Source organism: Lagopus muta, chromosome 4 (assembly GCF_023343835.1).
Source record: "Lagopus muta isolate bLagMut1 chromosome 4, bLagMut1 primary, whole genome shotgun sequence".
Classification (NCBI taxonomy): domain Eukaryota; kingdom Metazoa; phylum Chordata; class Aves; order Galliformes; family Phasianidae; genus Lagopus; species Lagopus muta.
Genome location: NC_064436.1, coordinates 46,563,697 through 46,588,528, shown reverse-complemented (window position 1 = coordinate 46,588,528; position 24,832 = coordinate 46,563,697). Strand labels below are relative to the sequence as shown.

The following is a 24,832-nucleotide window of genomic DNA, read 5'->3' as shown; positions in this document are numbered from 1 at the left end:
TTGTTTTGATTTCCATATCCTTTCATGCTATTTTGTGTTCTCTTAAAATAAAATAAAAATAATAATAAAAAAAAAAAAAAAAAAACCAGCAGACAACCCTTCTGGCAGTGCACTTGTGAGGCTTTGTCTTCAGACAACACATACAGTAGATTTACATGTTTGGTTAGATATTTACATTTTGGGTGTATTTGCTCAGCAGCCAAAGGTGTGTCTAATGTAAACAGGCAAACCTACACTAGCTCTAGCCTGGGTAGCACAAACGATGAAAGGGAGAAATCTGTGTGTGTTGTATGTGCAGCCTGTGCTAAAGTCCATGCACAAACATTCACTACACTCCGTGATTTCATTTTGCCATCTTTGTGTCTTTTGCTGTAAGCAAAATGGGCAGTGCCAGGATCAGCAATTCCATTTCTACCCTTCCGTGCTTAATATCTTCTCAACTTTAACTCATACTGACTTAGCAAAGGGCTGCCAGCAAGCAGTGTTTCTTCTCCCTGTTTGTCACTAGTGCTGGGTCACAATTTGCCATGCAGACTGAAGTTACATGAAAGCATGTGACTGACCCCACTTGAACAGAAAACCTGCTATTTGAAACTGCTTGTAAAAATGAGGTTTCTGTGCCTTGAGAAATGGAAGACACATGCAGTGTCTCTTCTAGCAAGTGGGGGAGTTATAGTTTTCAGTAACAAGATGGAACAGGCTGTTGTTGGCGGCTCTGGAGGAAGATGCTGGGCCAAAGCAGGTCTTGTTCGCACCAATTGCCTTCTAATCCTTGTGCAATGCATTGTGACTGCTTTTTTTATTTTATTTTTTTTAAAAAAAAGGATGGACCTCAACTTTCATGATTTTTGATTCAGCCAAGTGCACAGTTCTGAAATGTCTGTATGCTTAGATACTTTATTTATATTTTATTTATGGAATCAATAACCATAAGTGTTTAAACTAAGGCAATTGCTGCAATCTTGGGTAACGTCTTCATGTTTTATTCCTTTTTTTTCCTGAAGATGCTAACTGTGGCAATATCATATATCCCCAGTCCCTGTCCAGACCTTTTTTAGCTTATTCAAAAATGCATAGTGTTGTGTTTGCAGATGAATGGCATAGCCATTGGAATTACAGATAAGATTGAACTAAAGCACAGGAAATCCTCATTACCAGTTCCCTGTTGCCCACTAAAGCAACCTCTGCGTGTGTTTGTTTGTAGGGAGCTTAGCATCATACCAGGCTCCAAATGCTTCCATTAGACTGTTCATCTTGGCTGCTGGTGTTTCTTCCTCATTGCTGGTTCAAACAGTAACATGGTGGTCAGGAAACAGTTTGCAAAGGTATTTTTTTTTTTATACTGATGATGAATTATGAAAGATGTCTGTCTGTCTTAAAATATATATTTATGGTTTTGTTTTCTGAGGGAGAAAACAAGATTTGTTTTTTTTTTCTTCCCCTTTTCAAATGTGTTAGTGATCTAAAAATGATTCTTGCAGGTTCATCAGGATATGGGGCTTCATTCTAGGCAAGATGATGCTCCTCGTCCTTCGAATCTGGTATACATCACTGAACCCAGTGTGGAGCTCACAAGCTGCCAATACTGTCATGCTGACAATTGGTTTTGTAGCAGCAGTGGAGCGAATTTATTCAGGTAAACACATTATAACAAAGAAAGCAGTTATGAAGGTGTCCTAAGGTATACCTGTCTAAGTATTACAGACTTTACAAACCAGGGGGTACTTTCATTTTCTCAAAACAAGACAGAATCTGTGTTTCAAACCCTGCAAGCTGTAATAAGTTAGACATGCCAACTAATTGCAGCATCAATAATGCAGCAGTAAAATAAAGAAATAACATAGCTCACTAAAACCAGAATGGATTATCCTTCCTGCAGCAGAAAACATCTGTGGTGTTACTGGTATTTTCCTAATTCAATCTGCTCTTTCAGTTCTTTCCGTCAGTACAAATTTTTTGACAGAGAAGGGAAATGAGATAAAGCTAAGGGACAGCTGATGTGGCAAAGCAGACAAAAAGAGTTGGAATAACGGGCAAATTGTGTTAGTCAAAATTCATACAAGTTGTTGCAGCATCTGGGTGGAGTGCATGGCAGTTGGTGCTGGCAAATGGTAATCATGCTTTAAAAGTGTGAAGGGAGTATCACCAAAGGCAATGAGGCTGGCTTGGTTAGCTAGGGCAGCTCATGTTAAATCCTGAGAAGTTCCTTCCTTCTCAGTATAACATGAATGAATTAATTGAAAGATAAAACCTTGCCTATGTGTACGTGGGTATAAGTTGGCACCGTGTGTTTGTGTTGTGCTTTCTGACTTAAGCTAAGCCTTGCCTTTCATAATAATTTAAAAGGGAATCTACTGTAGGAAATGAGGAATGGAGTCTACTTTCCTCCTATGTGACAAAGCAATGTGTCAATGCAATTAAAGGCACTCCTTTCTCCTCAAATAAGTGAGGAAAAAGGAGAAGGAAGAGAGTTTTTCTGGCTTCTTTGGAAGTGTCAGGTTGTGTTCTTATCAGAGTTTAGAGTTTCAGAGAACAGAATCCTCTGAACAAATTCCAATAACTTTTCTGCTAATTTTCAAAGCCTCTTCAATGTTTTACATTTCAATAAGATGAAGAATAATCATATGGGCAGGTTGCCATTTTTGTACGTTTAAGACCAATGGCTTTTCCTGGTAGACCTAGGAATCTTACTAGAGATTTTTGTCTTATCAGTTTTCATGAGCAATCAAACAAGTTAGCTTTTGTGGCTGTTTAACTTGTTCTGGTAGCTCTGTAATCTTGGCTGTTTCTTAATAACCCTTTTTGTTCCTGTTTGACACGTTGCTCCGTTATATTCCTATTCTTATTCCTATTCTTATTCTAGTTGAAGGCGAGAGGAAGCGAAGAGCAAACACTACTGGTAACACAGTTAAGGAGGCAGTCTCACAGCCTAATTGGCTTTTGTCAGGAGTTGCTTTTGGCAGCCTCATGTTCCTCACCGTTTGGATATTTGGGGAGGTCTCGCTAATTTCTAGATGGGCAGTAAGTGGACATCCACATACAGGTCCAGATCCTAATCCGTATGGGTAAGTGCCTGTGGTTGGTTGGTTTGTTATTCTGTTTTGTTCAAATAGTTGAAAACAATAATCAAAAACCAGTGTCACTGTGAAAATTGAAACATTTGTTCAACTTCACTTATTTCTGCCAAAGGAAGGGAACAGACATGTTACATTACTTAGTGTGTTATTGGATGGAGCTTGGTTACTAGAAAGAGGCTGATGGTATAAACATTTGTGTAGAATAAATTGGGTACAAGATACTTCTCACAGAGAGCTTAAGAATAGGGGTCAAGTAGTACTGACTTGTTTTCTCATATTTCCAAGCACTGCATCTGCACAAATCCTGGTTTTTTTTCCTGTTAAAAAATGATTTTTATGTCCGTAATAATAACACCTGATCAGCCAGACTGCAAAATTACTTTAAAATTAGGACTGAAGTTGAAGTGCTTGTGAATGAGGTGCATCTATAAAAGACAGTAAATGAATCTAGCAGTTGATTTCATCAAGAAGGTAATAGGAAATTGTATACTTTGGAAACTGCTTGCTTTTTTTTCCTCTTTTATTATTAAGCATCTATGTGCAATATTACAGGATATGCTTCTGTAGAAATTTTAGGTGTTAAGAATTTAGTCTTATGCTGTCAGTTGCTCACCTAAGTTCCAAAATCTAGAGAGTGGATTAGTTACTGATAGCCACTTATGTGTAGCTGTAGGTGAGTTAGTTAATAATTTAGAATTAGCACTTAGAGTTACTCAAGATTGTTAGCAATTTTAGATGCTACTCAGTCCCTATTTAATTTCATTGAATCATGCAGTATCCTGAGTGGGAAGGAACCTGCAAGGATCACTGAGCCCAGCTCCTGGCTCCAAATGGGACCACCTAAAATTCAGACCCTATGTCTGAAAGTGTTGTTCAAATGCTGCTTGAACTCCTTCAGGCTTGGTGCTGTGCCCACTGCCCTGTGGACCCTCTCTGAAGTGATCAGAATACTTCTTTTTAGGATGGCTTCAGTGACGGGCTTGTGCTGCTGAATGCAGCTCATTTTATACACTGTGTTGAACAGCTGTTATTTGCAGCTGGATGTTGGTTGTTTTTTACATCAGGTAAAGGAGAGAGTGTAGCAGGGGGTGAAACAAAGATACTTTACACTGAAGTCAAACACTCTTTAAAATAAAAGGATTATAAAATACTACCAACCACCCTTACTTCTATGTCTAAAAGTTTATTTCTGAATGCCAGATGTTTATAAAATAAAGTTAAAGTAATGTATGATTTCTTTTTCCTTTTTTCTTTTTTCTTACTAGTGGTACAGTTCTGTTGGGTCTGGCTCATGGACTGATGCTTTCGTTTTGGAGTTGGTCCTCTGTTGCCAGTTTTGCCTGGTTTCTTATAGGTAGGAGCAAGTCTGGAGCAGAATTTTTGTTTTTATTACCTTTAGTTATGCCTTTGGATCCTACGTCCCATATGAGAAAAGTGAATTGTTAATCAGAGCTACTTTATCACTGGCTGCAGCATGTGCATATCTAACCAGTTGACTAAGGGTTAAAGGCCAAATCTCCAAGTAATTGCAGAGCAGCATTGTTCTCTTAAGAATCCCTCGTTGAAGTTCTGTTTCCGTGAGCAGCATTTCTGTTCTCATCATCTGTATTGTGCAAGGCTACAGCTAGGGTTATGAGGCTGAGGTGACACAAGCCCTTGGATTCTGCAGGAGGCACAGTAACTTGTAATGTGATGAGAAGTTCACCTAGAGGCAAGGTTATGGTTTGCTTCCTTAGTTGCCAAGATTTCTTGGCAATAAAATAATAAGAAAGCAAAAGCAGTTCTGCTGAGGCAATGTGTTTGTGAATCAGTCTGTGTACAGTGAGTCTGGTGGGAAAAGGGGTCTGAGTGCTGGATCTGCACATCCATTTTCAGAGAGAAATTATAGATGTGCCACAAAAGCCATGGAGCAAGCCATAGAGGAGACAAATATTGTTCTGTGATTTTCTCATAGGAGGTGTTTTTCCATACTTTCTCAGCATGGATAGGTGCAGCTTGGTTTAGGCTGTAGGCACATCTAAGAGAAATTGGCTGGCATAAATGCTGTTTAAAACAAAAACAAAACTGCTTCTTTTTGGTCTTTGCTAGTTGCTTGTGGATCATTTTTATCAGGAAAGCAGCACTTTCCACAAATGTTTAATAATTGGGACCTCAAAATATGGAAGCTAAAGGACATGCACACTGTTTTGCTTTTTTCTTACCTTCTCTTTTGAAGCATTGAAGAGCCAATGCTTTCAAGTTACTCTTCACAATTGTGAAGACAGGAAATTTTATGTGAACTGAGTTTCTCCTAGAACTACTTCTCTTCAGAAGCCAAAATAAAATAACAAATACCAGGACAGTCTCAGTAAAAGCACAAGAGTTGGCAATGCTCAAACTGTCATTTTGCCCTAATAATTAACCTCTTGGTGCAGGTGTTAGTTTTAAGAAATGTGTGTTCAGACTGTAATGTATGAGATTTGATTTTTTTGATGTAAGCACATCAAAGTTGATAAGCATTATATAACAAGCAGAGCTATAAGCATCTTAAACTATATAATCTGTTATTATGCATAAACTGCATAGTAACTGTTGTGCTGGAGGAGCTTTGCGTAAGAAAGGCAGTTTGGATTTGGCTCTTTAGATTGTCTCTCTGCAGTCTTTTTGCTGCACTCCTTCAAGTCAATAAGCAACCTCTAAGAGAATGAGATGTTGAGAAAACTAGACAGTAACCATCCTTCTAGTGGTACCATGACTGCAAAGCACAGTTACATTTCCCAGGACTTTTTTTCTTTCTTCCTGGTGAGAATGTTCTAAGGAAGAGGGCAGATAACAGCTGTGACTGACTTGTTTTTTTCTGTCTCTTCACAGGCATAGCATCTTCAGCTGGTCTCCTTTATTTACACACCTGGAGTGCTGCTGTGGCAGGCAACATTCTTGCTGTCTTTACTATGTGTGTGTGGCCTCAACTGGCTGGGCGCTTTGTTGCCTGTCTGCATCCTGGAAAAGCCATGAGTACAGCCATGTTCACCTATGTTCTTGAATTATTCTTCTGTGTGTGGTGTACAGCTTATAAATTTGTACCTGGAGGAGTTTATGCTAGAGAAAGCTCCCATCTTCTTTTAGGTACATGTATGACTGTGAACAAATATTAATATGCTTGTTTCAGCCTCAATCAGATTGTCAAAATATACATAATGTATAGGGTTTGGTTTTTTTTCCAAATGCTCTGTGATAAGAGTTCCTGTGAGAAAGTTAGTGGAATATGGAAAAAATCTACTTGTACCTTTACTGTCAGACAGAGTATAAAATGTGGGCAGAAAATGGAATGTAGTTGAGAGAAAGTGAAAAGATGGGTAAATAAGCCTGATAAATAAGTACATGAGAAAGAAAGCTGTTAATCAGGCATCCCAAAAATATGGTTGCACTGTGATCCAGGGTATGAGTGCATCTGTGTGCCAGCTATCTTTGATAGTGTTTTGGTGTCTCAGGTAATAATGTGCTTGCTGGGAACTTGGTATAGGAAGGCTATTAAGTCTTTCTGGGACTGTAACGTAATTCAACGCATTGTTTAGTTCTGCTCCGAGGACCAAAGTGCAGCATCCTGCTCATCTAGCTAGTCTGCACTTGAGTCCTGAGCTTCATTTCCACATAATTGTACCTTACGTTTTGTGGACATACCAGCATGTTTGGAGGAATGTTGATAAGCCTGCAGTGTCAGAAATATGTGTACAGAAGAGGGATGGGAGAAGAAAAGAAATTGTCAGATATTTGCCAATGAGGAAGAATTGAGGTGAGCAAATATAAAGGGTTTAGCAAAATGATCCATTGATAGGTGAGGAGGTGGAAATGAAACCAGCCCTTTCTAGTTTTGTCTCTGAAATAATTTCCTTAGTAGGTATTAATGTGTTTCAATAGTATATTTCACTAATAACACTTAAGGAGTGCTAAACATTAACTTGGGCTAATTGTGTGGTGCATATGAAAATGTGACACATTATCCTATGTTGTCCTTCAAAAGGATTAATGAATGCCATGCTTGACTTGTTGCTTCAGTGGTTTCAAATTTCAGAAATGCCTTTCAGCCACTTTCCTCCAGTCTAGTTTCTTAGTTTGTATATAGAGCTTTACATATTTCAGCAATCACTCAGGATTTTGCTTTGTTATATTTTGAGGAGGGTTCCATTCCATTTACTGTAGTTGGCTTTGTTCTGTAAGCAATCCAGTGGACCTCCAGGAATTGTTACCTCAGTACATTTAGTTTTATTTTTTGGAGTTATTGGAAGAAAGCACATGGTGGGGAAGTATTAAATGCTTTTTTGGATAATGCTTTGAGAAAAGAAAAGCTATTATATAAAATCCCTCTCTATCACTTCCTCTGAAATACTCTTGTGATTGATTCACCTGGCAGGATCACTGAATAGAAACACAGAGCTGATCATAACTTTCTCTCTGGCAAAAAGAAAGTTGTGAACTTAACCTGTGTCAGGTGATAGCACTACATGAGCTTATTCAATGTGAGAATGCAATTCTTGGTTTTCTGATGCCATTCCATTGCTTATCAAAGACGTACAAGTTATATTATGAGGCTATGTATTTATTGCTGTGCTTCCTTTACAGCCTGGCTTTCTGGCAAACTACTTTTTTTTATTCTGGTTTCTTTCAGGTGCAAGTGCTATTTCTTGCTTTCTCCTCCTGTCCTGCCTTTCTCTTGCCGTGTTTTGGGGTGGGGAACAGCACTGGGGGAAGTGACAATGAAAGTAAGATCATTATATTCAAAACTTCTGTGCTACTTCACTGTGATGTAACATAATGCTAGGGGGTCAAATCTCTGGTTGCCCATCAATTTTAATGGCTTTGAAGTATGCTCCCTTTGAGAAGGGTTTTGTGTGTACCCACTTCTGCATTATACTACGCCCATCTTCTTTGTTTGCCAACTTTTACACCTAACATAGCATGTAGGACCTATAAGAAAATTATGAGTAACAGTTATTTTATCTTTAGCTATAACTGTGAAATAAAACATGAATTCTGCAGTTAATTAACCACGACACAAAGATATTGAAGACGTGCTTCCACCAGCAGAACTCTTACCCTGTTCATTACGCTCCCACATTTTCTTTGCAGATAATGGGACACTAAAGCTCCTAAGGGATGAGATAAGAGCTTTTTATTTTAATCTGCTCTACCTATCCAAAGGAAAACATTGCAGCAGTTACTTCTCATCCTGCTGCAGTCTGCTTACACTGTTTATGGACTATTGTTGAGCAATTGCTCTTGGAGTTCCTATATAGAAACACGTTAATTGTATCTTGGGGACGAAGCACTTCATTTGCAGTTTAACAGACATCTAAAATCAGCGTAATTTTTCATCAAGCTTTTATGTTAAGAATCTGTAATATGTAATGTAACTTAATTGTTCTTGTTCAGGTTAATTCTGGTAAACTTTGATAGCACTGAGCTGATGTGAGAGTTGTAGCTGTCAGTGGGAGCCTGGAAGTATTTAGCATACAGAATCCACCCTGTACAAGCCTTTTTGACCCTACAACAGTACTGCAGTGCTACAAAGGTCAATCTTGGCTTGAGTGTGCTTGGGGAGCTATGGAAGTAGGTGTTAGGATACACAGAAGTGGAGAGGTCTGTTGAAATTGCTTTGCTCCAGATCAAAGGATTAAAATCCTTTGATTTTGTTCATCCCTGTTTGTTCATTGTTTTATATTGTTCATCCTTGCTGATTCATGAACAGAGGAAGGGGAAATGTGGCTTTGAACAAGTATTTCATTGACTGATAGAATGTTCCACAGTGGTACCCACTAGTACCAGCTGAGTTAAAGTATCTGTGTTTCCATAGTGAATAATGAGACAGGCTCTGAAGCTTGTAGTTTGCACCCAGTGCAGTCTAATGCTGGGGACCAAAATGTTATCTGGTGATGCTGTGATCTTGGTGGGTTGCAAGGGAAGAACAAGAACAGCTCTGAGCTGCATCAGTGTCAGCAGCCCCCCTTGCTCTCCTCCTGAAAAACCCCAAAATGGTCTGTGTTTTGGAGCTCACTGTAGTGAAGACAGAGTTCATGATATGAAGGGGGCTTTGGCTAGGTATTTTTGTTAGCTTTAAGTCTGTTCTTAGTTATCAGCAGGCTTAATAGGTTTGCAGCATGCTGTCTGTCTCTCAGGTCCCATTTGTTTGTTCACCCCTCTGATTCACATGTATTAAAGCTTAGGTGCAACTTATTTGAAAAAATACCCAACAAATATTATAGTTTTGAGCTTCACAATCTTTTTGTCATTATTTTTCTGTGGAAGGTGTATTCAGTGTTCAAATAATCTTTTGGCTTTGAATTCTCACTGCAGTACTACTGTTTGGAAATAATTATTTTGAAATACTTATCAGTGTCGTGCTTAATGTCACAAACTGATTTTAAAGGGAGCAATGTCTGTGTCATCAATGTAAATTAAAACTTATTACTGCTTTGCAGTATGCCTACAGGACCTTGCAGGCAGAGTTAAGGTGACTACTCTCACAATGATAAGTAGGATAGTCTCCTTTAATTAATCTCATGTTGCCTGCATCACTGCATTTGCTATGGAATTTATCTGTTTGTGCTCTGACTGAATTGTCTTTGCTGTTGGATTTGTAAGTTTGAATGTTGCACAGTAGCTGGAAGTTTACTAATGATGCATTTATGAGCAATCTTTAATAAGTTAGAGCTCTACAAAAAAACTAATAAACTGTTTTTACAGGGTTTATTATGTTATGCATTGGGCTAGACTTTCTAACAGGATCCAAGAAAGATCTGAACTCCATCTTTGAAGTGAAAAGCAACCAAAAGTCATTTTTTAAGATGAGTACAAGATACATTAAACTACGTAAGTATTTTACTTCATCTCTTCTATGACTCTAAGATGCTATCTGAGGACAAAGCATAACGTAGTGCAATGTTTTGCTCAGATGTTTCAGAGGTGTTTTTTGGTGCTAGTTCTAGAGCCAGGCCTGTAGTTGGTGTTGCCAGTATTGCCCTAGCTCCAGTTTTGATTAAGGTATATACTAACCTAGAAGCTGATTCACTATGATCATGGTGGTGAGAGAGGTTATGCCACCTCTTAGAATATATTAAATGATGACCAGATGGGGACAAAAGAAAATGTAAACAAGGATTTGGTATCATTTGTGGTTTCATTTTGGTACATGAGAAGGAGGCCTCTATGTATTTAACTGCATGTAATTATTTTCATGCACGCTTTCTGGAAAAAATTTATGGAAGGTTTACACAAATTTTATTGTGGAAGATGATGTCAGAAGAAAGAATGTACTCCTAATGTTAGCAAACGTTAAGCAACTTCATAAGATGCAAAGATGCTTACAGGATCAGATGAGAGATTATACAAGTCTGAGTGCGATGAGGAAGGACTTGCAATTGATTACCAAAGTCATTGTAGATTGTGGATGCCACTGTATAAATAAAATAACCACAGAGGGATTTGATCATCAAATTACAACGTGCCAAACCCTGACAACTTGTAAGTGTTCATTGTGGATATGTGGGGGGGCTATGTGAGCTCTGAGATTGCATTCTGTGAAGTTGCAGTACTAGTCTAAGCACCTGTCAGTTTGTGAACTTAAACAAGGACTACTCTGAAAGTCAGGCAGGGATCACATCTTTTTCACATCTGAAGACTTGAGAAGTAAACTAAGTTTTCTTCCACACATTATGTTAATACAAAATAAAGATTGCATGCTACAAATGTGTATCTGGAGCATGGAGAGGAAGTTTACATGATGTTTACTTATGTGTTGTAATGTATTCTTCAGTAAGTATATTTTTTTTACATGAATATTACAAGGAGTGTTGGTGTATGTGTCTGCTCAGCCTGTTTTCTTTTGGAGAATGGGAGTGTATCTGTATGCATACAGATAGTAAATGCACAGCTTTGAAATTGTGTTATTTCTGGCAAATGTGGCAATATAAATACGTCAGTTCCCCATTGTATGTGTAGCAGACCTTAGAATGACAGTATACCCAATTCTGTTTAACTGCAGTAGCATTATTTCCTGCTTTAAAAACAGCTTTTCTGTGTTTCTGTTTCAAGTACTGTGGCTGTTTGTTGGTGTTGGTTTGCTAGGATTGGGTCTACGTTATAGGACTTATGAGAAGAAGTTGGGCCGAGGGGTGAGTAGTGTGTGTATGAAAGTGGTCATTTTCAAATATACAGTGAAATGTGTAGCTGGTAACTCAGACTAAAGTCTTTATATCAGTACATATATAAATCTGTGACTTGATTACTCCTCTAAATTTAAACTTCTGATGCAAGTGGTTGCAATTACGACTTAAACTTGCTTTCTTTTTTCTTTGATCCTGACATAGCCATCTGAAACTTGCTCTTGACATGTTTCTCTGGTTGGTGAATTTTGTCCTAGGGAGAACACTGATGGCAAAAGCAGGAAAAGATGCAGAAAATATGAGAACTGAGTAGAAAGTATGTGTGTGCATATACAGTTGGCTTTCTTTTTAGAACTTGTTGAGATGTGTAGTACAGAAAACAGCTAGTTACTCTTAGAAAGATAAAATATTCTTTGTCTTTTTCATATTCATGTATTTACTATAATTGTTGCAAATTCATTTGAACTACAGTGACTTTTTGCCTCCAGATAATACTGCTGATTCTTCTAAAAATACCTAAAGGCTTTGTGATTCTGATAGCTTTATTAGGAAAACATACTGGTTAAATTATCTCCACTGGGTGTCTCTTACAGCACTGTGTATCTGATGTTGAATGCAAAGGTATAGTATGTAGAATGTGACTCTTTTTCTGTCTTGTTTTTGAGGTTCCAAAAAGAGATTTCTCTGCTATGATCTGGCCTTTTAGGTTTGCATATGACAATGAAGGGTGGTCCAATTTGGAGGGATCTGCTACTTTACTTAATCAGACAGGTAACTTTTTTCCCCACTTCATTTATATTTGAGAGGCTTCATATGGAGAAAGAGAGAGAAGCAGGAATGTCTGCTAAGTCTTTTCTTGCTTTAACATAAGATCTATTGTCTTTTCTGGAATTTGTGAGCTGTTCCAGTACAATCACTTCAGTTAAAAATCCATTTGCAGAGATGGTTATTTTTCCTTAGATATTGAAGGGGTTTTTGTGTGGAGGAAATAATGTTTGTGATCATCAATATCATTTTTTCTCTTGTATTGCTGAAAAGTCACTTATCTATAGAAAAAGCCTTTGCATAAATGAAATAATAAATAACCTTCCTTTGAGCATGGGCGGGCCTTTCCTAGCGGCTACTTCCCTTAGGAACCAGGTAGCTCTTCCTGTTTGTTGTCGCCAAAACTACAGGAGGACTTGTTATGTGACAAAATTACTCCTCAACATGCTAATATAGTAGGCCTGTGGTGCCCTGGGAAGGGGAGGTTTGTGTGGGAAATGGGACTGGGAACCCTTCTATCACTATGCTTGTTGGCAGATGGAAATTGCTGTAGGCTAATGAATTATTTGGACAGCAGCAGCCTGCTTTCTCTTGCGTAAGACCCTTTGGAGAGGAATTGGATTTGGTAGATGAGGTAAGTGCAGATGTACTGTATAGCAAGCACGCATTAATGAAGTTGCAAGCAGTAGGCTTGGTGCTGTGTTATTTGTCTGTGTACACAATGAATGCCTTATGCTTTTGAAATGCATCACATTATGTATGCGCAGGCCAGGTGTACAGCACAGTCTAATGTGTGTCTGCCCATGTGGCAGGGAGGAGCTATGGCATCAAGGCATGAGTATGTCTCCATTAGAGGCTTTGTAGCCTGTGGTGACCAAAAGTTTGGGCATCAGTTGGTTACCAGTGTAGGACTGGCCCTGATTGACTCCTGAAGAACTTGTGTCCATCCATGTGTAATCAAAAGTAAAATAACTATGTTCTGTAATCATATAAATCATGTTTACAAATCACAGTTACTAGTTCTTTCTTTCCCATTTTAGGTGCAGATTTTATCACTGTTCTGGAAAGTGATGCCTCTAAACCATTCATTGGGAACAATGACCCAACAATGTGGCTAGGAGAAAGACTAGGATTTTACACAGATTTTGGTCCAAGTACGAGGGATCACACTTGGGGGTGAGTCATCTTTACATGCATGGGGAAAGTAAATAAGTGGAAATACTCCACCGAAACACAGAGAAAGAATAATTGGAATAATTATGACAACAGTTGCTTGCTGGAGCTTGACTTCAAGAGCATGTGCTGATTCACTAGCAGTACGGTGCAATGCAGATGAAGTTGTCTCTTTATTAACAGCAACCCATTCTTGATGCCTGTACCTGCAAGCTACTTCAGTATTGGTGATGCAGAGAATGGCATCCTGCGCCTTTATGTACAGATTTGGCAGTATGACATTTCAAATAATCAGATCGGCCTTCCTCATTTGCAACTTTAGATTTCAGGCTTAAAAATGCGATAGTAATTGGAAAATGTAACTGTAATTAGAAACGCTGAGTTTATTAAATTCAGGTTGGGTTGCATAGTTGGGAAATGAGCACATGTGTATTTGATCAGAACTTTTTGTGTCTATTTTTATGTTAATGCTTGAACAGTTACCAGTTGGATGTCTTTGAACATCTCTGCAGTCTGAAAAATAATGTCTTATGATGTGTGCTTTTTTTGTTAGTTTCTGTTTCAATGAGATTTACAGATCTGTATGGCAGATGGAACTTCTAGTGTTGTTGTAAAGGTTATTTAAATTTCCTCGTATGTGCAGGGAATTCAGAAACTTTTTTTCTCTCAAAGCCTGTACCTTTAAATGATGCAAAATGGGACAGACAGGTAACTCTGAAATTTTCTTCATTGCCTATTTTGAAAAACCTAATGCAAAATGGCTTAAGGTTGATTCTAATCAGGGGCTGAAAGAATGAGAAATCTCCTGCTTTAAAGATGTATTTCCACCTGCTTCTGCTTTCAATAAAATGCTTTTAAATTACTGGTAGTATAAAACTATTTTGTTTTGCCTGGGAATGTGAATTTTGAAGGGCTTCAAAATAAGAATTCATCTATGTTATAAATACACCTATCAGAAGACCACCATTCTTTTGTAGATGGATGTGTGTCCTTGGGTTGTTGACAGTCTGGGCTTGAATATGTGTTCCTCTGAGATACCAAAGCAACATTCCTTTCTGCTCCATTCACAGCTCATCTATAAAGATGTCTGGGCTTATGTATATCTTTTTCTTCTTCTTTCTGCATTATTTGTAAACTACTCATATACCTTTGTTACCAATTTTGGATTGTGAATGAATTTAGTAAGCATTTTTAGACTCGTGCTTAAGTCGTGTTTTACAGACATGGAAGTTCAGAAATATCCACTAGAAATGGTATAAATTCTGATCTGATACTTGAGTTTAGGGACCATTAGACTTCTGGTCACATTTATCTGCTTTGTTCAGATTAGCAATGCAAGGAAACTAGAAAGCTTAACTCTTTCCATCTTTTCATATAGGATTATGGCATTGTCAAGATATCCAATTGTAAAATCTACCCATCACCTTCTCCCTTCTCCAGAGGGAGAGATTGCACCTGCCATCTCCATGACTGTCAACTTCACGGGGAGACTGGTTGATTTTGTTGTTGCACACTTTGGAAACGAAGAGTGTGTATTCTTTTTTGAATGTGGTGAATATTAATGAGGGATATTTTTGTGATGCTCTGTGCAGTTGCATTTTCTATTTGTGGCAATATCTAAGATTGTTTCTGTTATTTCCTTAATATTTGTTTTAATTTTTGAAAACATAAATTTATGAATTGGCTGCAGACTATACGACACAAAGAAGCTGCTCAGAAAGCAGTAGGAGCTCCCGTTGTCCTGTATTGAGCTTCTTCCCTTTCCCCATTGTAGAAGCTGCGCTGCAAGTGTGTTTATGGATTTCCCTTTTACTAAGCATGTATGTCAGAAACTGATCCCAGAAAGAAATTCCGTTCTGTGTCTCACACAGATGATTGCCTCTCTGAGAAACTGTGAAAGTAGAAGAAAATAGCTCTTCCCCAGAGACCTGAGATAAAGATGAAGAGGAAAATAGGGGGAGACACATGGGAAACAAGTACAAATTAGATTGTGTTTTGAGATTAGTGAATTTCATAATTAATGGCAGGCACAGCTGCTTTTTTCAATCTAATAATGCTGATTAGGATGGCACAAACTAAGAGACTGGACAACTAGGGATTTTTAAAGACTATTTCTATAATGGTGTTCTTTAAAAGAACCCAACTTCTTGAGAAGTGTATTTCTAGAAGGAGCTGTTGAGTGAGCTGGCAACTTTTCATATATCTAGGTCAGGCTGCTATTCAAATAGTCTTCACCTTCTCTCTCTCTGCTCCTTGTCCCCAATGCATTTGCTCCAGTCAGAATTACTACTATTCAGAAAGCACAGGAGCATTTCAACTCCTATCTTATTTTGGGATTACAAATTCTAAAATCAATGGTCTGTAGCCCAATTTACCAAGTATTTGAAGCGATTAATTTGAAGAATCAGTGGAAGAGAAGTGCCTTGGATATTATTACAAGGACAAGGGCTGCTTTCCAAGGCAGTATTTTACCAGGCTGTACTTACACTATTACTTTTGGTCATGTTGGAACTATTGCGTAAATCTGTTAAAAAGGTGGAGAATACTTGGCAAATGTTGTAAATGCTGATGGGATGACATAGGTCTTAAATCACATTTCATAAACCATGTGACCCAGACTTTAAGACTACTTTTTGCTATGATTTGTCCATCATAAGAGTAAAAGGTTTTGTTGGCATGTCAAGTCCCTATTATACATCAGACAGCCTGTGGTAGCGCAATTAAATTTCAAGTGCAGGCAGAGACAAAGCCTCAGATAACCAGAGGCAATTACGCTCACATCGCCTAGTAATGAGATAGGTATTAAAACCAAAACTTCTGGTTTAGAAATTTGTTGCTCATATAATAATTGGGCAGAGGACCCTGATTACGTCTACCACTACCATGTGGCTTTTATTCAACATAGTGCCCATTTTGCTGAGGAATAAATAAAAAGGCGTCAGCCTCATTTCTGTTTTACTGTCATATAGCAGAAAGAATCTGAGCTGAAATGAATGTATATTAAATTATTTTCTACTTCTTTCAGAGAGGACTTGGACAGAAAACTTCAGGCTATAGCTGTTTCAAAGTTGTTGAAGACAAGCTCTAAGCAAGTTGTATTTCTAGGATATATCACTTCAGCTCCTGGATCCAGAGATTATACTGAATTAATAGAAAATGGAAATGTCCAGGTAATGTAAAAACAGTGCTTCCTTTAACAGTTAGAGATAGTAAGTATTTGAAACATTAAATTCAGGATTGTAAATGGGTAACTTAGACATACAAAGAGAGATGTACATTTTCAGAGTCTTTAGCTACCTAATGAAATGCGTAGAGTAGATGGAGTGGATGAAGCAATCAGAGTACATCAGTTGCCACAAGGGAAATGCCAAATAGTTAGCAGAAGAACAAATTGCAATGAGGGTTTTGAAGTCTGAGAGTCCCAGAGTGATCCCCGTAGATATTAAAAACGTGGCTGTGGAATCCCTGAGCAACACACTTATAAGTACTTTGTGCATGGGGTTGAAAGTGAGTGAGCTCCACAGGCCCCTTCTAATGTTAAATTATATGATTGTTTTGTTTTAAATTTAAGTTTTGCACTTTGTCAAAAAGACATTGTGTTTGTTTTCCCCTTTCTACCTTGCAGTTGTGTTAGGCAAAACATTTCTCTGTAGCAGGTTTATACACTGGTTGCATTGGTTCTGTTACTGATTTGAAGCCTAGCCATAAGGAAGGTTTGCCTTGTTTGAATTTTTTTTCTCTTGCCCATAGGATATTGACAGTACAGATCGTGACAGGTGGTGTAGCTATATTATGTATCGTGGAATAATAAGGTATGTTAAAGAAGGGGTGTATTAAATTCAACTTGTGACAAAAGATTTTACACTTTTCTGTAGCTAATTGCGTGAGATTCTTACATTCCTTAACAGATGTGTATGAGCAGTTAAGTATGCAATGAAGTAATGTGAAACATCAAACTTGAGAAGAATTGGTGTATTTCTAAATATAATTAGCAAAGGCAGTGTTAGGAGTTTCATCCTTCTATGTCAAAAACCATCAGATTTAATCTGTGTTGTTAATATAAGAGCACTTTTTCCAGGATCGAAGCTCTGGCTTTGCAGCTTCATTCTAAAATATGAAGGCTAAGCCCTAATTTGTATGTGACACAGAAAATATGAATTATGAGCTATGATTGTAGGGTATGTTCAAATAAAATGCTGATCTAATCCAGCCAAGCTTTATGCTGGATTTAGTGGAAATTTTAACAGTGTAAAGCCCATACTGAAGTACTTTCCTCCGCCTGGGATGTATGCACTCCATATTTTGTAATACCAAATTGCTCATAAATCTTTCCTTTGCTGATGTTTGTACCAGAATGAAATTCAGCTTATTCCAAAATAACTGCAAATTCTGCAGTGGTAAGAAAAGCATACCCACTAAACTAGATACCTGTCATAAGTAACTGTACTGAGTAAAAATACCCCACCATTTGCAATCTCATTTTTCTAGTTATTCATGCCACTGATACCTGAGTTCCTTTCTTGAATTTCAGAATCTCTTCAGTGACATTGGTGAGCTTATAGCAGTATGCATATGCTAAAACTGTAACTTTAAATGTAAATCCCAGATCTAGAAACTTAATTTATTTTTATTGTCAAGCATAGGTTCATGTCTCGTTTTTTCTGCTTGTGACATCAAATAATGATGCTCATATTCACAGTGCACTTCAGGATTTTTAAAGTGACAGTCAGAAATGAAAAACTGTATTGGTAGGTTAAATAATATCTCCTGGGAGGAAAAAAAAGAAACATAAATTAAGTGTGATGAAGCTGCCTTGAGTTATTTCTTCAAGCTAACTCTTCTTGTGTCTGGTAGGTTGGGCTATGCCCGCATATCTCATGCTGGTTTAAGTGACTCAGAAGTCCAAATGGCGAAAGTTAGAATCCCAGATGACTTAGATAACTATGTTGACAATGACAGAGTTGTCATTGATCCCAGCCAAGTTCCTGAGGACATCCATTTCAATCCCAGGTCAGTATCATATCTTATAAAAAATTAAGGAGATGATATATGTGATGTCTATGAAAAAGCTAGTTCTTAAGGTGGTCAGTACCAAATCAAACAGAACGTAAAGAGGCAATAAATTCTGAATTCTGATCCCACTTTTTCTCACTGACTTGGCATGTGCTTTGGGAAAATCAGCCTGCCGTGTTGCACCATAAATTGAAGGTAATGGTTATTTCACCCAGATGATTAACCTCTGAGATTATTTGATAAGGATGTTTGCCAAGTGATGTGGTAATTCATTTTATAGATGGCAAATCTCTTATGTTTCTCAGCTCTCTGAGTATCAGGATCTTAACACACAGGTAGAACACAAAATACAGTATCTGTGTTAAATGCTCTAAGTATTTTAAAATACATTATGTAACTTGAGCAAATGTCAAGGAGGATATCTGATGCAGTTTGTTACATGTGTCAGGAGGTAAAAAGGACAGGTCTTTAACATGAGAAATTATTTCTTGATTGCTGTTTCTTTTTTTTTTTTCTTTTGGCATTGCATGACCAAGAGAAATATGGAGAAGGGTGTTTATTTTAGACTGAGTACCAGTGGAGAATCATGAGGTTTGAGAAATGTCTTGCCACAGAGGAACAATTTCCAGCAATGCCAAGCTTACTAAGTTAACTTATTTCTAATTTACACAGTACAGAATACATGTGGAGATACGTATTTTATATACACCTACAGTTAAAGTAGGTGTACTTTTTTTGTTTATATCTCAATCACTGGCTTCCTGTCTAAGCAGAGATTTGCCTAGATGAAACTTGCGCAAGGTTAGAACTACGATTTCAGACTTTTCAAATTGATTTCAGCTGAGACTTTTTTTTGTCTAGTTCCTTTATGTCTGCCTATAAGCAGGAAAAAAAAAAAAAAACAACAAAAAAAACGATAGCATTTAGGAATTGGTTGAACTTTTTCCCATTAATTGCGCTTCTTTTGAAGTGTATTGCAACTATTTCTTTTATTTAGCATTATATATATATTTTTTTTCAAATCTGTCTGCCTCGTAGGCAATAATCAAAATCTTGAGGCTTAAACAGAATGTGAAAAGGTTTTGACATAATTTTTGAGAGATCTGCGATATTAACAGTAGAGCTCAGTATTTGCATACAGTGGAGAGTGAAATAATATCCCAACTGAAGTCAGTGGGAAAGAGCATAGGATTTTACTGGATAAAAGTATCTCTCACCATGGTCAGTTGGTGTTCCATTTATAGAGTGCCCATGGCATTAATCCAATCAGTATAATTAAATGTCTCCGTCCTCACAGACCTCTAAGTAGGCAGCTGACTTAGGTTGTGATTTATGTGTAAGCTGGATAGAGGCCTGTTTCTGAAATCAACTGTCTAGAACATTAAGAAGAAATATTAACTATACTATAGAAGCGTATGATTTAATTGCATGAATTAAATTTTGTTGTAATGTTTTTGCCTTATGGAATATTTTTCTCAGGTTTGGATCTTATAAAGATGGACATAATTATGATGAGAGTATTCATCACTTTCATATGAGCACCCCTAAATATTTTCAACGAACAAATTAGAGTAAGAAAATAATGTATCATGGGGACCAACAAGAAAGTTTTGTTGTTTGCTACTGAACTGGCAGCCACAAAGAATACATTGCTTAAGGATGAGGAGTCCCATGCTGTATAGCACTGTGAACGTCTGTGTAATAGTTGGTGACTCTTTGACTTATCATTGCTGTGAGAGGGAAATTGCATATATTTTGATAAACTGGAATCCTCTTGAGCCAGGTATCTGTTTTGTATGCATGAAAGCAAAAATGGGAACTTGTTTTGGCAATAATTTACTCAATTTTATTAAACATATCATATGTTGTACTGTTTCAGTGTTTAATGGATCTATCCTTTTCTTCAGTGTTAAGATATGACCCCTTTCCTCTCTTGATAGCTCCTTGGAACAGTCATAAGCAAAGAGTTGCAGCAAACTTCCACACTTTTTTGGTGACAAAGCAAAGTAATGTGGGAGTGAAGAAAATCTATTGATACATGCTGCACTCTGTTGCTATTACAATAACAAACTTGGCTGCCTTTTCTTTCTTTTTTTTTTTTTTCCAAAACAGAAATGATACTGTTTTTAATTAGGAGACATGCAAAAACTGTGTTTGAATGTGTGCACGTTTTTCACTTCTATCTTCTTTCATTCAGATGACTGATACAGTATTGATGAAAACCGTTATTCTTACAGACTTTAACAAGATATTAGACGCTGCAGTGTTTTTACAAAGTGCACGAGGTACCTCTGAATAGCTATTGTTCCATGACATTTATGTGAACACAGCATAGAAGTTTTTCTTGATTTTTAAATCACGCTTACCATAATGCGGTTTCTGTGAAGGGAGAAAAGTGTGTTGCAACTGCTTTTCCCTGTGCTTACAGTAGTTTTCATCTGCAAATGTCAGCAGCCTGTCTCTTCTCACAGCCTTCATCAGGCACTGGCACCGACATTGCACAGTAGTACAGAGTATGCTCACTTCTCTGCAGTGTGTTCTGATGCTAGCTCTGACTCATGTCCAGACACAGGTTTGCCTTTCCACAGCCTGTACAAAACATAACATTAGCTTGCCACATTACTTGTTATTTTCCACAGTCTGACTCTACAGATACCTTGTAATATGAACAGTTTATTCATGTGAGATGAAGGAAATTGTACTCATAAAAGCTTGAAACTCCTTTTTTTTTAAAATATTAAAAACAGAATCAGGGCATTTTTCATAAAGTCAGACTCCAAAGCATGACTTGTCATAGCAGATCAGACTATATGTCATCTCTGTGTGTAATAGTCAAAGTCTGTGTACATACTTGAATGGCTTTTCTTGGGATTTAGAAACATTTTCTCTATTAGAGATCTTCATGCATAAAACCTCAGGTTTAAATACTCTGTTCCTTTGAGCAGTTTATGCAATGTAATGCTGGTACTTTCATACCTCACAATATCTAAATATCATGCTGTATGCAAATGTGATGTGTATCAGTTGTATATCAACAGCTGGATTATTATCTCAGAATGACAAAGAGAAACAGTGACCATGAGCTGTAGTGCTTCTACTCTGCATTTAGAATTGGGAAGCTAAAGCTATACTTCATTTGTCCTTGAAACTTTGTGTTGTTCTAATCCCCTTCATCTGATTAGTTTAGAAAAATGTGGAACACGTTTCTTAGTTGCAATCAATGCTTCAAACTATGAAAGAAATGTGCTAGAACAGGTCCTGCTGCAGGGGCATGTGACTGATCTTGCTGTTTTCTAATCATACTCTTTTCAGCTCAGCTTTCATAACGTAGTATGTTACAAAATAAAATGTATGTGGGTGTCTTCAACTGTATCTTCAGAGATAGCGTATAAAATCATGTTTTATTTTCTAAATACTTGATTTTATTTTTTTTTCCTGTCAGCAAAAGCTCTGGGAGCAGGTTGTCCAAGGAGGCTGTGGATGCCCCATCCCTGGAGGCATTCAAGGCCAGGCTGGATGTGGCTCTGGGCAGCCTGGTCTGGTGGTTGGTGACCCTGCACGTAGCAGGGGGGCTGAAACTAGATTGTCATTGTGGTCCTTTTCAACCCAGGCCATTCTATGATTTCCAAACGGTGTGTTTGGTAGTACTTCTAATTCCATCCTCTCTGACATTCTGTGTAGGTTAACGTTTCTAGGGATATACAGGAAGAAGCGTTTTGTCAGAAGCCTAACAGTCTGTATCTCAGAATAAGAAAGAAGGTCTGTAATGTGTGAGAGAGAAAATTCTGAGTGGAGCTGTACTGGATTCTTCAGCAGGGTGGAGGCTCCATACTCCTCTTATGTACATTTCCACTTTGGGCCCTTGACTTGGGTGTTAATGTGTGTACAGCAAGCTCAGCTTCAGAAGCAGTAGTCCAGGGATTGTGACAGAGCACCCTGAGACCTGGGCGATCAGCTCAGACCTCTTGGGCTAGGAAGGATCTGAAATTTATATTTCCTATTTTCAGGGGCGTTGCAGCTACCAGCTTCCTAAAACAAAGTTGTGAGCACCCTTCAGTTTTCAGCTGGACTTGCTGTTAGTAAAACAAATGAGTTTGGTTCTGCTATAGTGGGCAGGTGCAGCTCACTGAAATGGATGCAGAAAACATTCAGGCCTCTTAAAGGAAGGGACCTTTGTGGTCACAGACAGAGGTGCTGGTTGATTTGAGGTACCTCCAGGGTTCAGGCAGAAATTCAGAGCTGTTCTCTGAATCTTGGCTGCTTAAACATTCTAATTACTAGTTAAGTAGATCATTTTAAGAATCTCAAACTGAAGTTGAAGGGAACTAGAAATCCAATTTGAGGATATAAATATGAGGTGTTAACTGCCCTGAAGAAATGAATATCACATTTGTTTGCATGGTGTAACAGGAGGGCCCTTAGGGTCAAAATCATACATCTGTAAAGTAAGTAGCAAGGAGCATAGTATGATTTCATGGGACATAGTAGCTTAATGTGGGCTGAGTTACTTGAGGAGTGTCTTGAAAGCAGTTATATAATCTGCAGCTGCTGCTTTCTACCACCTGAGGTCCTCTTTTATCCCTGATCAGTAGTGTCCTGTTGACAGAGTACGGTATGTACAAGAATAACACACAGTTAAAATGCTTTGTTGCAGTTTTGAAAATGAATTTTTTTTTCAGAAGCATTACTGTATTAAGTTGGGTATTAGTTACCTTTTCATATCTGTGAATGATTTAGAACTGTGATTGCTGGGTTTCTTGGTTGACAATTTCTCATCTCTTACAATGCCCTGTAAAGTGATTTGCTGATACTTAATTTGTTTTGTTAACATTTAGCAAGTTCAGCTATGTAATGTTTGTATTTTCAATGCAGTTCTCTTCCCCTCTCTGACTTCAAAAACATGTAGTGATTTGTGATTGTGGTGCCTGACATGAGTCTTCAAGTTTATTTCTAAGTAAGGTGAAAGCAGGTATTTGGGAGACAGTGACTTGAGCAGGTTTGAGCTTGATAACCCTTGGAAAAGAAGAAAACTGAGTTGCTTTTTTCTCTCTACACATTAGTCAGTGTTTTTCACAGTCCATGGTGTTTTTTCATGTGATTACCATTAAAAACTGTAAAAGGGGAAAAAAAAAAAAAAAAGCAACACAAATGTAGAAAGGTAAACAACAGTCTTCCTCAGGGAAAAAAAAAGTGCACTTTCTCTTTGTGAAGGCATTTGAAAGTGAATGCAGTTTTAAGTTTGACCTAGCAGGATGTAAATTGGTAGATGCATTTCCTGTCTCTCTCCAGTTCTTGGTTAAGTATTTCTCTTTTGGGTGTTGATAGGAACATTTGCATGCATGGATGGGGAGCTGTGTGAGACTGAAGATCTGGTGGTAAAAACAAACCAAAACAACCAGACAACCTTTTTTGTGGGGCAGGGGCAGTCTTGCTCTTTGATCTAGCAGTTGCAAGGTATCTAACTGTCCAAATGGTTGTATTGACACAAAAGATTCTGGGAGGATTAAGAATTAGAATTAAGAGGAACTCATTTAAACTGTCTCTGTCCTTGGGAGAATGCTGGATGAATCATGAAATAATTGGTGTGCTTTATGTAAAGTATTTCTGTTTTGTAAACTCAGACGTAAAGAAATGAGTTGGACTTGGAAATAAATATGGGCTTGCTGACGTAATATCACCCTGCCTGGAGGCTTTTACACCGCATGGTAACAAAGGGGAGGTTTGTACCTTCTTGAGTTTGGAGTGAAGGTATGTGGTATAATGGGCTGTGGTTCTTGTGGGACTGGCCCGTTCTGGCTGCAGCGTACATTCCATTGTTTGGCAGGCAGAAGTGGAAAACAATGTCTCTTTTGTTTTTCCCTATGGATTTCTTTGCAGATCTAGTTTTATGGATCAGAGGTTATACTTGGGCATTCACGTATTCAAAAATATTTTGAACTTTATTACTGTTTGTTTTACAGCTGTGAATAGCAGTAGTGATGGAAGCTGTAGTCTAAGGAAAGTTTTGTAAAGCCAAATACTACCTTTTATTTTAGACTAATGTAAGTAGGGGAAAAAAAACCCTGTACCTTTCTAGGGTCAAAATGTCCTCAGATGAAACTTTGTCTTTCTGTATGAGATGCCTTTCTTTAGCTATTTATCAGTTTACAGCTGCATGAGAGTTGAGAGAAGATTGGTGTGCGTGTATGAGAGAGAATGTTGGTCTGTGTACTTCAGTGTGACAAACGGGTACTCCTAAAGGAATTGTTCCTCCAACCAGAATTGGAACAGATCAGCTGAATTACAACTTGGTGTTCCTACTGGGTAAAAGCCTTTGGGATGACATACAAAGCTTATGGCTTTGGGCTGCTTTAAGCTACCATACACATTTCTTTTATATGTAAAATATATTTATACTGTAAAATATTGCTAAGAGAGGGGCAGGAGGGTCTAAAGAAATAATTCTTGTTTTTAACTGTTGGAAATTTCAAACATTTCCATGTCTTAGTATGCGATCTTTCAAGATCTCTTACTCAGTTTTCTACTCAGTGAGAGGTAAGACATGAGCGTCTCACTGCCTCACCGAGTCGTTAAGGGTCGTTTAAAAAAAAACAACCCAGTGTGTGAGCAATTAACTGAAGGCCGCGTGCTAACGCACTGCCTCTAAGTGACAACGACCTTAAGGTT

General features: G+C 37.9%; 1 protein-coding gene across 3 annotated transcripts in view; it reads left to right on the top strand.

Moving 5' to 3' along the window:
* CWH43 (cell wall biogenesis 43 C-terminal homolog) overlaps positions 1-23,305 on the top strand; it is a 30,008-nt gene extending 6,703 nt beyond the window's left edge. For 2 of the 3 annotated variants that reach the window (XM_048942598.1, XM_048942597.1), the window contains exons 3-16: positions 1,205-1,325; positions 1,482-1,636; positions 2,864-3,065; positions 4,343-4,431; positions 5,928-6,182; positions 9,798-9,923; positions 11,145-11,224; positions 11,881-11,986; positions 13,021-13,156; positions 14,532-14,681; positions 16,179-16,323; positions 16,904-16,965; positions 18,008-18,163; positions 19,646-23,305. In XM_048942598.1, the coding sequence (XP_048798555.1) occupies positions 1,205-1,325; positions 1,482-1,636; positions 2,864-3,065; positions 4,343-4,431; positions 5,928-6,182; positions 9,798-9,923; positions 11,145-11,224; positions 11,881-11,986; positions 13,021-13,156; positions 14,532-14,681; positions 16,179-16,323; positions 16,904-16,965; positions 18,008-18,163; positions 19,646-19,736 (1,874 nt within the window). In that variant the 3' untranslated portion in view covers positions 19,737-23,305. The remainder of the gene's footprint in view (positions 1-1,204; positions 1,326-1,481; positions 1,637-2,863; positions 3,066-4,342; positions 4,432-5,927; positions 6,183-9,797; positions 9,924-11,144; positions 11,225-11,880; positions 11,987-13,020; positions 13,157-14,531; positions 14,682-16,178; positions 16,324-16,903; positions 16,966-18,007; positions 18,164-19,645) is intronic. The other variant, XM_048942599.1, reaches the window with a different exon arrangement.
* The last annotated feature ends 1,527 nt before the right edge of the window (positions 23,306-24,832 follow it).